The 15,973-nt window shown below is 35.4% G+C and overlaps 2 protein-coding genes across 5 annotated transcripts in view; both read right to left on the minus strand.

Annotated features, from left to right (window-relative positions):
• Window positions 1-2,659, minus strand: part of LOC106663448 (proton-coupled amino acid transporter-like protein CG1139) — a 19,785-nt gene extending 17,126 nt beyond the window's left edge. The window contains exon 1 of one of the 2 annotated variants that reach the window (XM_014388287.2): window positions 2,598-2,659. The gene's annotated coding sequence lies outside the window, so the exon portion shown is untranslated. The remainder of the gene's footprint in view (window positions 1-2,597) is intronic. The other variant, XM_014388288.2, reaches the window with a different exon arrangement.
• A 2,005-nt stretch (window positions 2,660-4,664) lies between these two features.
• The window catches only part of LOC106663517 (proton-coupled amino acid transporter-like protein CG1139), a 31,318-nt gene continuing 20,009 nt past the window's right edge, over window positions 4,665-15,973 (minus strand). For all 3 annotated transcript variants that reach the window (XM_014388399.2, XM_014388401.2, XM_024229665.1), the window contains 2 exons: window positions 15,708-15,877; window positions 4,665-5,627 (listed from right to left, as the gene is read on the minus strand). In XM_014388399.2, the coding sequence (XP_014243885.1) occupies window positions 5,386-5,627; window positions 15,708-15,877 (412 nt within the window). In that variant the 3' untranslated portion in view covers window positions 4,665-5,385. The remainder of the gene's footprint in view (window positions 5,628-15,707; window positions 15,878-15,973) is intronic.

Below are 15,973 nucleotides of genomic sequence, written 5' to 3' on the forward strand. Positions count from 1 at the left end.
TTCTTATATATTAATTAAAGTTTCACGTTTTTTAAAATTTAATAATTGAGCCTTTGTCTAAAAAAGTAAAAAAAATATAAATTGCTAAGGAAAAAAAAGACGGACAGATAAAATTTGTTTTAATTTTATTTCAGATTTTTAATTATCATTTAATATTACTTATTTCCTCCTCTTGACTTAATTTTTTCTGGAAGAAGCCTCGGCATACTTTCTGCCAGTCTGGAAATGTCTCTTTGCTGGTGGTTAACCCATTCTTCACGAAGAGTCCTTTGAAGAATGTGGAGTGTATCAGGAAGTGATGGACGTCCTCTTATTAGTCTTTTGAGGTTCTCCCAAAAATGTTCGTTGGGGTTTCAAGTCTGGAGAACGGGCTGGCCAGGAGACCATGATATTATGCTGTGTATCGTGCATTAGAATAGCACTGTCGCTGATTTCATCGAGGATAGGCAACGTGTGATTTCCAAAATTTCATCCACATAGCGAGTTTAAATCTACACTCATCTGTAAAACTTACAGCAGACCAATTGTCTAAAGACAAATGGCTGTGTTCTCGAGCAAATGCGAGTCCTGCAACTATGGGTGTTATGGTCAATTCTGGTCCTGTTACGTGGCGAAAAGCAATCCGTCCATACTGATTTAATCTTCTTCGAGCAGTGGGTTCAGAAATTTGGACACCTCGAACTTCCTGGAGCTGATGAATCGCTTGTACAACTGTAACGTGCCGGTTTCGCAGAATTTTCAGTCTGTGGTTCTGTTACCCCAGGGCATCCAGAACCGGGCCTTTTCTGGGAGGACCCAGTTTCTCGAAAACGTCCAAGGCGTCTCATAGCGTTTCATAGCGAACTCGATGGCAATAGCCGCATACCTGATTGAACATCAATCATCAATAAGTGCCACACCACGCGCAACTAAGGGGCATTTTTAAGTTTAAAAATTGAAATTAAGAAAACAAAGATGCAAATTGAACAGTTTATTGCTTCAGAATTCAAATGAGATTGAAACCCTTTTTAAATTCCGTAAAACGCAAACATTGAAAAATCCTTTATTCTTGTTTTGGATTAATAATTAGTATGTTTACCTCTAATTGATATTCCCAATTTAAAACAAAGCATAAACAAATATTCATTGATAAAAACAATTAGACAAATTAAAGGTAAAATTTTCTTTTATGTAGAAAATAAAAAATATAAATCGGGTGGAATTTTTTACGTGTAGTGTATTTAATGAACATACATATATACTATTTGTACGTAGGTATGAGAAATCCTTGCCACGTGCCCGCGAAAAATAATTACAAATTAAATAGAAAAACTATTCAAAGCGTGTATTTTATAATGCCCAGATGGGACAAGGAAATAATTTTAAAAAGTTAATAATACGACTACAGACTGCTAAGTTAATAATAGATCAGTGAGGGAGCAAAATGTCGTTAGCCGGTAAACGCCCTTTAAATTAATTATTAAAACCATTTGAAAAAAAATTGAAATGAAACTTTTTAATTGTACGAATTTTAAACTAATATATGACACATTTTCTGTTTACTTCAATACACTTCCTCCACAAATTATTTGTTATCTTATTCGTTAACTTAATTACTTTACAATTGAATTGAATGTTGTTTTTAACTTTCTGTTTTGATCGATGTTATATATTTAATTTTTTTATTACCACTATAAATATAGTTCTGTTTCAACTTTTTACCCAAAAGCATAGATGATGTAGGCATGTTTATTGATTTTTTTTTTAAACTGAGCTTTTAGAAAAAAGCGATTTATTGTCTATGTTTCTAAGAATGTTTAATGCATTAGTTTTCTGGAACAATTTAAAAATATCTGATACATTTTCTAAAATTGAAAAATTTCAAATAGGCCGCCTGTTCAAACAGATTGTAGGTAATTTTTAATTATTAAACCCCTTATGAAAATGTTCAAACTGTTTTAAGTCTAGTCAAATGCATTTAACATGATCACATGAAATACGTGTTTGTTATTAAGCGGAAAAAATTATTGATTTTTTAGTGTTTTCACAAGTAATTTAATAATTCCTGAAATTTATGTACTTACATAATAATGTTTTCATGTCCTAAGAAGAGCTCCATAGATGGCGTTTCGTTAGAACGTCTATTTCAGTTGATGTTAATTGACGTGTGGTCTGTATTTTTATCTAACCTATTATTCATTGCTTTGACAGTTGGGCCCCATCTTTTATAACTATTTTGGTATATAGACAAAAACTTAACGTAATAAAATGTTAAGATGTTAAAAAAAATATATAAAATTCTGAATTGGCGAATTGTTATTATACCGATAACAATTTACAATAATTAAGCGAAGAAAATTGTATTCAATTTTGAATGAAAATGAAGAAATAAACGCCAGGATCAATGCTAAACATTTTTTGAAACAGATGTACGTCTAATAAATATCTACACGAAGTTTAAGAGACAAATTACAGCGAGTACTTGTAAACACGTCGTAATTTAAACAAATTGAAGAAAATTTGTTCCACTCGAACTTTATTTCTCCACTTTTTTTTAAAAATGCGATTAATGTCATTAACGTCAGTAAAATCTATGACACGAACTGCCAATTACTTACCCCTGATGACCGAACCCTGGAAACTCGAACTCTACCGGCCGGCCAACTTGGAAATACTGAACTAAAATAAATTCCAATCCGTTGGCCACAGTCCATTTTGGCCACAGACATGGACCTTCAACAATTCAGAATGTAAAAATCGACGTTATTTAATTAATTGATAGATAGTTGTTCTTTTGAATGTCTATTGAGTATAAAGTTGCGTTACCGATTCAAATCTATTGTTTAATCTATTAACAGAGAATATTAACTAATTAACACCGATTAAAATTCAATGGTACCTAATTTTTCACGTTTTTCTTTTGGATTATTTTAAAACACTAATTTACTAACTACACTAATTTATAAATTGACACTAACACATCCTTGAAATCAATTTATCAATCTTGATTCTTATTTCATGTCAATTGATACTGTCACCTCTATGAATGACGATGAAAGTTATTGAGGACTATAAAAGTTTAAAATGCGGATAGCAATGTTATGGGTTAATTCGACGTAATTATGCGTAGATTGAACACTTCTTGGAATGTTTTCGCAGTGATGTCAACATTGTCGTTTTAAAATCATTTATTAGTAAAACACCAAATAAGGTCTGACTGGAAACTATCAATACTTTACGTACCGGAAGTGGGTTCAGCGAAAAGATAATTTTGAACTTTTATAAATATTTATTTAATATGTTTTTTATTCTGTCTTCGAATATGATTTGTATTGGTATTGAGCCGAGAAGCCAAAAACCTGTGGGTGACCAAAATGTCCAAAATGACGAACTTTATGAATAATTTGTTGAAGTTTATGCAAAGCCATAACTGAACATTTGTCAAAATTTAAAAGAATATTGTTAGTTGAACACCGATTATTAACTTTTACTAAGGCACGTTGAAGTTGTAAACAGTCAGAAACAGAATTAATTTTTAGGAATATTTTTAAATCATCTGCAAAAAGTAAGGTCATAACGGAAGAAGAGAATCAGAGATATCGTTTATATAGATTTTAAACAGAAAAGGTCCTATGTGCGACCCTTGAGGAACTCCAGAGATTGCTAGAAAACTATGCGACAATACAGATTTTAATTTTGCTTTAAGCATTCCACCTTCTAAATAGGATTCAAATCAACGTAATAAGTTACCATGTATGCCGAATTTTTCTAATTTATATAGTAGAATGGAATGGTCAACACTATCAAAAGCGTGTATGTTTCTTAGTGATCGGTTGTTTAATAATTTGTTGGATGTGTGAGTAGTGATCAAGAATGAGTTATTTTAGAAAAACACCTTTTCCATTGTTTTGCTGCGTTTCGACCTTTATTCGGGTCATCTTCAGGGTCCGGGTAAATTACAAAATGTATGTTGATCGGAAAAAATACAATTTAAGAAGTAAATATAAAAATTCATACGCACATAAATTGTGGTGCTATTGAAGTGTGAAAGTTTCACATAAAACCAATATAACACCGCAAGAATAGCGCCACACTTTATGTGAGTATAAAATATTTGATCCAAAATTTATATTTACATCTTAAATTGCATTTTTTGCAATCAAAATAAGTTTTGTAATTTATCAAGGCCCTGAAGATGACTCGAATAAAGGTCGAAATATCCAAAAAAACACACAGAAAAAGGGCGTTTTTCTAAACTACCTCATTCTTGACCGCTCCTCACGACTTCAACAAATTATGAAACAGCAGGTCACTAGGAAACACACATACATGAATAATTCTTACCTGTGGTATTGGATAGCCTTGCTGAACCGATCGCATGGCGAAGTCTTTTGAAAAAATACCATGCTCACAGTTTATTTAAGAATATTCACGAACCACCAGAGGTTTACTCCAGAGTAATTCATTTCAGTGAGTTTCAGGATGAATAAAAAAAATAATAATAATAAAATAAAATTTAAATTTATTTATTTTCCTGATATCCCCTTCCTAATAAACAGAATGGTTGGTATAATAATGATAAACTTTCCAAAACAGTCTTATTTTACAAGTTTACTCCCTAGTGACACTAACTATGAAACGTAATTAAATAAAATAATATAATTTAATACAACTAAAATAATAAATATTTTTCAAGGTAATTTCAAATTTATAATATAAATGATAAAAATATTGCGAATATTGCTGAAATGAATTTAGATACAATCTAGTAGTGATATGAATGAAATATTTAATAATAATAGATTATTTAATCTGATTTTGATATGCTAGTAATTATTCTATTTACGTCGTAGTTCGTTAAAAGAAACAGCCTCATCTATCAAAATGCCAGATATTTTACAAAAGCATCACAGAAAAGAGAATGTCTAAAAATCCAAAATTTTGTGCGATTTAAATGATACAAAGAACGTTGAAAATCGTTTTTTTAAAACATTTTTAAATAATCGTGAAAGAAAATAAACAGAAAATGACAAGCAAGGAAAAGAAAAAGAAAGGGGGATTAAAGAGTGCTAGAAAATAAGGAACACGAGAACAATTAAATGAAAGAATAAATGAGGAAATTAATAAATAAAACAAAATAATACTAATTCTAAAATAATTACAATTTTCTTCAGTTGGATGAAATATATAGAAACTTGCTTGAAGTAAATTGTGATGTGGAATGCAGCCAATAAAACAAGGACTATTTAAACATAGATATTTAAAAAATCACCTTTGTGGAGTAAATTTGGTTTAAAAATAAGGATGAATTGTAAGAAAACTACACAGGAATTCGATAATGTACATTTAGAGATCCAAACTAGGTCCAAACCGACTTCTTTGGCCAGCAGAGCGAGGTCGGACCCTTTAAGTTCCTTTGAGTGCCCCGTTGATCGCTGAGGTGAGCGAATAGAAGAGTATGAAAACACTGAAAACTGATACAATGAGGTCCTTGGCGAAGGCGGTCACGTAGCCGAAGTGATGAGGCTGCTTGTGAAAAGTGAGAAAGTGTATGACGCAGGGCACGATCGTTCCGAGGGTGCACTGGGACAATGTGCCTATGATTGACATGACCAGCTCCAAGTTGGGCACTAGCAGAGAGACGCCAACTGTAATCGACATTTGGTTCATTACATAAATCTTGAGCTAAAAAATAGAAACAGAAAAAAGGAGGGACATTTCGAAAGGTTGTAGGTTGAGACTGGGAGTTGGTGTCCGAGTGGATCGAAATCACGATAGCTCAAGTGGTAGAGCAGCGGCGTATTTAGCCTAAGGTCGTGGGTTCGAATCCCGCTCGTGATACTAGCTTTTTCATTTCAGCCAAAAGCTTACATAAAAAGATTAATTATTTAATTGGAGTTGTTAATTTGTTTCTAGAGCTTATACTTAACTGATTTTCCAGAACCAGAAAATTAAGCATCAGAAATAAATTAACAACTATAATCTTTATAAAAATGGAGGAAATATATCAATAAGATTTTTTCGAATTGTAAAAATTATTATTACATAGTAACTTACATAAAGTTGGAAAAAAATAGTATGATCTAGATATTTTATGGTTTATTGCTTAACAGGATGAAAGCCTTTTAGTTAACGGTTTACTAAGTGAAAACCAAATGTGGTTTAGAAAATGTTTCTCAACTAGAGACAATTTATTTGTTTTGTCGAATCTAATAAGTCTGAGAATTTTAAAGCATAAACGGATTTTATGTTGATTGCTTTTTTGACAGCATTGATCGTCGAGGTCTAATTTTAATAAAACTTCGTAATTTCTGGTTATTTTTTAAAGTGGTTATCATCCTCAAATCTTTGTTTATGCATCATCCCCTTGCGTGGTCAGGATGGAGTGTTCGAGTTGGCTACGTAATATGTTGTTTATGACAAACCAATCTCAATTTTGGTAGAGCTTTGTGTCAGAGATCGGAATCTTGCTATCGGAAAGAGGTTACGCAGCAGTACTTCGACTCGCTGCTTCTTTCAAGCTTGGTAAAAAAACCCTATCCTAGTTGGAAATATGTTTAGCTTCATCGAATTGTGCTTGCTTCACAACCGACACCTTATCAACTAAAACCATTCTTTTCCCACAGAGTGGTTGAAATCCTCAAGTCCTCCCACCATCCGCATGGAAGCACATTGCCTTTCATGAAAATCTCTCTGCGCGTCACACGGCCTATTCAGGAGTACATTATTATGAACCTTCTCTGGTTGGAATGGCCGCCATTTCTGTTAAATCCTCCTTTTCCGGTGAATCCTTTTATGAACTCCTCCTTTATGCTGAGCTTGAAGAAATAAGACTCTCACGTTGTTCTGCCTCACGTTGTTTGTCTTTACTGATTTGTGATTTCTGTCACTGCGTCTCGTTTCACTCTGGTACCAAGAGTGTTTAATCCCTAATAAGAAGAAGATTTGGGATAATTTTGCTTGGACTTGGTTTAAATTTCGTGCGCTATGTCCATCCGATCCGAGCTTTGATTTACTTTAGTCAATTTATTTTCAAATTATAAATTTTTAATTATGAACAAACAAATTCTTACGTTTAGTCAGTTTATATTAATTGTAAAATAAAATTAAAGATAGACCAATTAATGTCATATTTTACATATATTTTAATCTCTTATCTTTTCTTAATGTCTTTCTTAAATCTTATTACTTGGTTCAGTATAAGCTGACAGGCAAAAATTCCACCCAATTGATTTTTTTATTTATTTTCTCGATAAAAGAAAATTATGTCCTTAATTTGTCTCATTGTTTTTACAATAAATATTTGTTTATACTATGTTTTAAATTGGGAATATTCATTAGAAGTAAACATACTTAATGCTTAATCCAAAAAAAGGATAAAGGATTTTTTAATGTTTACTTTTTACGGAATATAAAATGTTTATTCAATCTCTTTTTGAATTCTGAAGAAATAAACGGTTCAGTTTTCAACTTTGTTTTCTTAATTCAATTTTTAAACTTAAAAATGCCACATAGTGCTCAGGATGTTGCGCGTGGTGTAGCGCACTTATTGATGATGGACGTTCCATCAGGTATGCGGCTATTGACAATCGGAATTCATTAAGAAACACTGCAAGACGCCGTTAGACTTTTTCTAGAAGTTGGTCCTACCCCTAGACGTAATACCCCTGGACGCCCTAGAGTAACAGAACCACAGGATGACGTTTTGTGATGTTGAGAATTTTGCTAAACCTGCACCTTACTGTTTTTCAAGCGATTCATCAGCACCAGGAAGTTCGTGGTGTCCAAATTTCTGAACGCACTGCTCGAAGAAGATTAAATCAGTATGGACTGATGGCTTTTCGCCCCGTAAGAGGACCAGAATTGACCAGGACACACATAGTTGCAGGACTCGCATTTGCTCGAGAATGTCTTTAGACAATTGGTCTGCTGTAAGCCTCAAAGCACTGAGGTCCCCAAGACCCCGCCCCCCGGAGCGTTGACTGTTCAAATATCTATTTTACCCCCCTTGGTGAATTGATATAGAAGCATGTAAACAGTGTCTCTACCTTCTGAAATTAGGGACTCCAAACTGAATGGTTTTGCTACACACTGCAAGGAATAGATCCTCTCCAGGAAAATTTTTCTCCTCTCCTCGTGTTCCGGGCATTCCATAATCAAGTGATTGAGGTCTTCTGGTTTATCACAAGTCGCGCAATTTGGACTGTCTCTCACTCCTATTCTGAATCTATGTGCGCCCCATAACCCGTGATTTGTACGTATTCGCACCATCGTGGAGAAAAAACGCCTCGAACCCGTACACCCTTGAAACCACGGCTTCTTAGGCACCATGGGAAACCTTAGCCTGTTCAATTGCCCTCCCTGGGAGCCGTCATGTAGCAGTTGCCAATCGCGTAGCCACACTCTATTTAATGCCCTTTTGGCATCGCACTTGGTCATTTTGTAATCGAAGAAAGAGCCGTTTACTACGGCTTCCTTCGCGAACCTATCCACAATTTCATTTTCTCGGATGCCCGAGTGTCCTTTAATCCAGCACAGGGTGACTGATTTACCGTCACTAACCAAGTCTCTGTATCTCAATAAAATTTCCATTGTAACGTGATCGCATTTGGAATACGTGTTTATATTCTCCAAATGCGAAACCACGCTCCTGGAGTCAGTTAGTATTGCGATTTGGGTTACGTTCTGAAGCTTATACTGGGTGTATTCTAGGGCCTTGAGTACCCCCATCGATTCCGCGGAGAATATCGAAGCCCACCCTGGGAGAGAGTACCCTTCGTTTGTATCGCGTACTGGGTCGTATATGGCGAATCCGACCTTTCCGTCTACTTTCGAGCCATCAGTAAAAAGCAAGTAATAATTGGCCAAATTCGCTCTAAGGTCTGCTCGAAACATTTTATTGGCTATCCAGCCTGGTACCATGGAGTAGTCATCTAGATATAAGCAAGTGGGGGAGACAAATGCTGATGGGACCGGTCTATTTTACTTTTGTGGATAGAATATATTTCAGGTACGGTATCTACAAATGCTGAGACAATTGGTGGGGCTTTTTTGTGGAGCCAGTAGTTTGTGGTTAGAACTAACTCGGCCAGTGAAGATATCTTTGGAAGAATTGCGCTATCTGTTCTATGTAAAGTTATTATCCTATTAATGGCGAGTTTCTTAATACGAATCTTAAGGGGAGGCTCGGCCGCCTCGGCGTATATAGCTATACGGGGAGAGCTTTGAAGGCAACCCAGTATTCGTCTCAAACATTTATTAATGAAAGTTTGGATCTTATTTATGTGGGTATCTGCCGCTTGTCCGTAAAACACTGCTCCAAAATCTATCATTGATCTGATAGATGATCTAAAAAATAGAAGGCCTGTGTATGGATCAGCCCCCCATTGATAGCTTGTGAAACAACGGAGAATATTGAACAGCTTTTCCCCCTTTGCCAGGATTGACTGAATTTGGCCTGACCAGTTTAATTTGGAGTCAAAGTTAAGACCTAGAAACTTAGCTGACGACTTAACTGGAAAACTGTACCCGCCTGTTTTAACTGTGCTCTCGCTTTCGCGTGAATGGGCATAAGTACGATTTTTCCTGTGAGATGTCCAGGCCTTTGATATCTAGCCATTTCTTAAATTCGGGAATGAACTCGGCTAACTTATTCCAGAATGTTTTTCCCTCTTGCATGCAAATAAATGTCGTCTGCATACTGAACTATCCGGATGTTGGGAGGAACAATACCTGGTAAGTCCGCAACTTATACTGCGTACAACAGGGGGCTGAGGATTCCTCCCTGTGGGATTCTTTTGAAGGATTTGAATGGACCTTTTAGTGCTCCATTTACATTTATGGTGATTGATCTGTCTGAGATCACTGCCATTATATTTTGTACAAAGTCTTCTGGGAGGTCTATCTCTTTAAGCCTTCTGCCTAACTCGAACAAATCCACGTTATCATATGCTCCGCCTACGTCCAAGAAGAGAGCTAGGACGCTTTCATTCACTGACAAGCTCATGTAAACGTCACTAATAAAATATAATTGTGCGTCTGTAACTGACCTGTTCCTTCTGGAACCAAACTGCGTCTCTGGTAGAAGAAAATTTCTTTCCAACCACCATTCAAGACGAGCTTTGATCATTCTTTCGTAGGACTTTAACATACACGACATCAAAGAAATGGGGCGATAGGATTTATAATTGTCTTGGGGCTTACCCTCCTTTTTAATCAATATGACCATTGTGTCTTTCCACGCATTAGGTATGGTTTTCTTTAACCACGATTCATTGAATATGCCTAGAAGGACTGTGCGGGCAGATTTAGGTAATCTATAAATCATAGAATATTGAATTAAATCGAATCCTGGGGCTGTATTGTTCCTGTTTCTTAATGCTGCTTCTAACTCATTTATTGTGAATTGCTCCACCAAACTAGTGTTTCGACCTGGGTCTTTACGTTCAAATGGGAGACGATTGATGGGTCCAGGATGACACAAACTATCTATAAGATCTGTCGTCCATTGACCGTAAACCACAGGTGTGTGGGTGCAGACAAGCACATTCTTTATTGCTTTAAGCTTATTCCAGATTGTCTTAATTGGAGTATTTTTATTTAAGGGTAAGCAGAATTTTTTCCATGAAGAGAATTTGGCGTTTCTAATGACGCTGTTAGACTCTTTCTGGATATCCTTTAAGGCTTCATAGTTGTCGAAGGAGGGATTTGCCCTATAGTCTTTATATGCTTTTTTCCGTCTTTTTATTATAGCGTCGCAATCAGAATTCCACCAGGTCTTGCATGAACTTTTGGAGTGTTTGTATTCTGATTTTTTAAAAGGTATGGTTTTCGTACTGATTTTGGACATAATATCCACGAATTGTTCGTAATTCAAGAGTGTGCCTTTGTTGAGCTTTTTGAGCTGTTTCTCCCACTGGTCACCATATTCTCCCCAGTTTGCCTTGTCCGTGTTCCATTTACCATGAGACTTAATGGGACAGCATCGGATTGTGTCTCGAAAAAAGGAGAAATAGATTGGTAGGTGATCAGAACCCATAGGGTCTTCAAGCACCTCCCATCCTACGACAGGAAAGATATCAGGTGACACCAAAGTTATGTCCACGGGTGAATTCTTTTTTGACTTTGGAGACCCTATCCTTGTGGGGGATCCGTCATTGGCAAATATCACGCCATTATGTTCGATCGCTTCTAGAAAGTTTTCAACTTTTTTGTCAGTCCAGTCCGACCCAAATGCAATATGATGAATATTAAAATCACCAGCGACCAAGAAAGGTTTGGGTAGACTTTTGAAAAATTTGTTCCACTCACTCAACGGTATGTTTTCCGAAGGGGTCACATAAACAGAGACCACTGTGAGGGGAGCCGCATTACTACGTATAATTCGGATACTGATTGCGAACTGATGAAGCTTGCTGCCTGTGCGATTATAGTCCACAAACTGTATTTCCCTTTTAATCAAGATACCCACACCACCATAGCCATCGCTTCTATCTTTCCTAAGAAAGTGATATCCTTTGAATTTACAAAATGAGGAAGGGGATAGCCACGTCTCTGACAAAAAGGCCAAAAATCTGCTTTGCATGCATTAATACCTCTAGGCTTCCTTTTTTGGTCTTAATCGAGTGTGAATTCCATTGCAAACATTTTAAATTAATGGTGTCGGAATTGATCATAAAGGCTTTGAAGTGTGAAAGGGTACAAAATCGAGTCTGTAAGTCCATCTGGCGAATATTTAATTTTAATACGCTTCGTTATTTTACATTTGGGAAAACATACATATATATACACACACATACACATACATATACACATACATAAACATGCATATCCATACACACACACATACATGCATACACACACATACACATACACATGTGTACACATACCCACATATCCATCCATATATATATACATATACACACAAACGCATGCATATATCCATACCCACATATACTCGCATACGCATCCATATATACATATACATACATACATCCACACACATATACATACACACACACACACACACATATATATATATATATATATATACACAAACAAACATATATGCATTATCACGGACATGTACATACATAGATACACTACATTTACGTACATGTATTTGTTATGTCCTTTTTAAAGATTATTTATCAAGTTTGGAAAACGGGTAGGCTCATTACGCTATTTTGTATTATACTTTTTAAGTTTGTGGACGAAAAAATATCCTCTTTTTGCGAGTCTTTAATTAAGTTAATTACCCGAAAGACAGATTCACAAATGAGAGCAAAGTTTGAACTTCTCTCAACATCATTCCCTTTTGGACGATATGGGTTATGGGGGATTAGTCCTCCTGAGATGTCTTTTGGTGTTGGAGTTAGAGGGCTGTACAGCCTTTTTTGTAGCCATGTCTTCTCCAGGTGGGGAGGTCAATCTTCTCTTACAAGAAGTATTATTTTGAATTTTGTGGGCGGACACCGATGTGGTGGTTAGTTCCGGGAATACGGAGTTATCTCTAAGGGACGGGACTGCGGTAACTTTCGCATAGGATTTTTTCCCTAACAGCTGAATGGCGTCCTTATAGGAAACATTATCTACTGCCATCACTGTTTTTTTGCTTTTCGTATTCGGGGCATTCTTTTTGTGAAAACACCGAATGAGGGCCCTTGCAATGCAGACATTTCACAGCGATTTCAACTTGGGGACAATCTTTTTTCTCATGACTGCCTGGACAGTGAGCACAACGCAACATCCCTTTGCAATGTTCTTTTACGTGCCCATAGCGCAGGCATTTAAAACATAAGACAACATTTTTAATATACGGTTCAACCTTACATTTTACATAGTGAATCGTTACAGATTCGGGCAGAGTTTGACCCCTGAACGATACTAAAACCGTACCCGTGTTTACTAAATTGCCAGCTTCCGTAGCGGGTTTTTGTCTGTCTAATTTTCGTTTAAATCTTTTAACTCGTAAAATGTTTGCATTTTGATTATCTGTTTTTATTGTCTGCAAAAATTCCGTCTCGCTGAAATCAGTATCTACTCCTCTTATTATACCCTCTCTAACGGTCAGAAATGACGGAATATACGCCCTAAAATTATTGTTTTTGAAATATTCAGACTTAACTAATAGGTTTGCCGCTTGGTATGTCTTTAGAATGACCCTGATTCTGTTCCGACCCGATTTATCTATGGCGATCACTTCCTGTCGAATTTTTGGGTGATTCTCATAGATTAATTTTCCCAGTGTCATAGCGTGCAATCCTGATAGACCGCGTGCTTGGTCGTTAATTTGTTTGGCCTCCAAATATACGTGATAAGGACCCTTATCAAAAGTCGAAAAAAGATTTTCTTGTTTGTCAGAATGTTCAATGTTCAAACTTAGTGCATTCTTATCGTGGCCCGATTCAGAAAAATCTGACCTAGGTGTGGGACTAACATAGTCTTCCATTCTGTCTGGACTATCGAATCCCAGTCCCGAAGGGACTGGAATCTTGCCCCCGCTCAAGGCCGACATTCCCTCTGGTCGACAGCCGTCGACCGGGATTGCCTACAAAGTTTATTAACAAAATTAATAATATTAATATTCAACAAAACCGATGTCCACAAAAAACAGTACAAAAAGAAAACTAAAAGGACTGGCACTGCCCAAAAATTGGAAAAAAAACAACAATAATAAATGAATATAGAGTAAATTGATTTACGAATCTGTAGAAAAACAACAAGTAGCCGCGGCTCTCTACAAAACACGATGCGTTCCGCTCAAAGGTCGTGGCCGTACTGAGATGAGTGTAGATTTAAAATCGCTATGTGGATGAAATTTTGGAACATCACGCGTTGCCTATCCTCGATGAAATCAGCGACAATGCTATTCTAATGCACGATACACAGCATCTCACAGCATCAGGGTCTCCTGGCCAGCCCGTTTTGCAGACTTGAAATCCCAACGAACATTTTTGGGAGAACCTAAAAAGACGAATAAGAGGACGTCCATCACTTCCTGATACACTCCACGATCTTTAAAGGACTCTTCGTGAATCCTAACCTCTTCAATGAAAAATTTCCAGACTGGTAGAAAGTATGCCGAGGCGTCTTCGAGATGTAATTACGGCAAGAGGAGAAATACGTGATATTGAAATATTAAAAACTTTTATCTTTTCTTTTTTTTTAATTTTTCATTTTCCTCAGCAATTTACTTTTTTAAAACTTCTTAACATACAGACTCAATTATTAAACGTTAAAAAACGTGAAACTTTGATTAATATATATACATATATACAAATCAAGTTATATTACAAGTGGGTGAACTTTTTTGCCTGTTAGTGTATTTTCTTAAAACCTTGGCACAACAAGTTTTTGCGCAATGTTAGTTTATATTTAAAAATGGTTAAAACTGAATGACATTTTTCTCAAGGATTAGGATTTCTCTTAAAATTCTTAACCACAGCATATAGTCACAATGTACTTATAATTAATTCAATCCCAATTTTTTTGAAAACAAACCACATTCTAACAGTTTTGATATAAGTTCTTTGTAAAAAAATGTTAAAAACAGGTAATTGTTATGCACCAATATGTATAATAGGTATACAATTACAATAAAATATAATTATGTTAAATTAATATTAAAATTAATTTAAATTATTAAATAAAATATAAATATTTTTTATCTCAACTAAAAACCTTAATTAATTGAAAGATATTAATTGGTCAAGCGGACCACGAAAACTAGTGAATAAAATATTAAATTAAGAACAGGCAGTTATTTTCAATGTAATTCTATTGCAAAAGTATGACTTATTTTATATTAATTTATAAAATGATATAAAAGTCTTTATGCAAAATTTTATTGTAATGTAACTGTTTGTTTAAAGTATGTTTTATTTTCACGTTTTTTCCATTAATCCTACCTTTTGTTTAATGTTCTTGATTCTTATCAACTCCACTTTCCATTAAAATTGGTGGTGTTTGAATTATTAAAATTTTTTATTTGTCAATTTCATTTTATTTTTTGACAAATTGGGGTTGTGACCTTGTGAATAATAACTCAGAAACTGAATTTTGGTGTTGGTACTTATGCTATATTATGTGTTAATGGTAGAAATTCCAACAGTCTAGAATCGTAGTGTTTTAACCTTCTAATTACAATGAATTTATTGCCTGTTAAATCGATTACAAGTCGTTGTAAACTATGTCATAACTATCGGAAATGACTCGTTGAGCGAATAAGAGAATGTAGGCTCCAGCATTAAATATTATCAATTGCGCAATCCATCTGGGCTTGTTTCAGTTGGAGGTCAGATTATTGGTATTAATAATAAATTATCTTATCTGGAATGGATTTGAAGACTGCCCTGCTTTGCATTCTTTTGATAGGATAAAGAATCATTGACTTCCAAGAATAATCATAGAATGCGCTGCGATGACCTCAACAATTGAAATCTCAAAGAAGCAACCGACACGTGTATTGGTCAAAGAACATATTTTTAAAGAACATAATTTCTCTCGAAATTTGATCGTTCATAGCACATCCGTAAAGATGAACCGGAATATCACAATGAACACTGGTAACCTTGAGGGGAGTTGAATGATACCATTAACCGCCATTATCCAATAGTTGGTTGAATTAGCAATTCGCTCATTTTTAACTATAATAAGCTTGTAAAAAGATTGATATGATCTGCCATTTCGAAAATTTGACAGGAAACTTATTTCCTTAATTAAATCACCTGTCAACACCACGACGGCCAGGCGGAGGCAGTACTGCGCCAGTATCACATTCTTTTTGACAATGGATCTCAAGTAATCGTCCCAGATTATCGAGACGGAAACATAATTCTGGAGGGCGGTTCCAGTCATCGTCGACATGGCCAGGAAAATCTGTACCAATTTCCCCAGTCTGGAAATAACAGTAATAATTATAATATAGCACATTTTAGATTCGTGTATTAGACAGAAGATGCCGCAAGGCTGGGTTCAAAGATAAAATGAATTA

This window comes from Cimex lectularius, unplaced genomic scaffold (assembly GCF_000648675.2).
Source record: "Cimex lectularius strain Harlan isolate CLEC.00 unplaced genomic scaffold, Clec_2.1 scaffold5, whole genome shotgun sequence".
NCBI lineage: Eukaryota > Metazoa > Arthropoda > Insecta > Hemiptera > Cimicidae > Cimex > Cimex lectularius.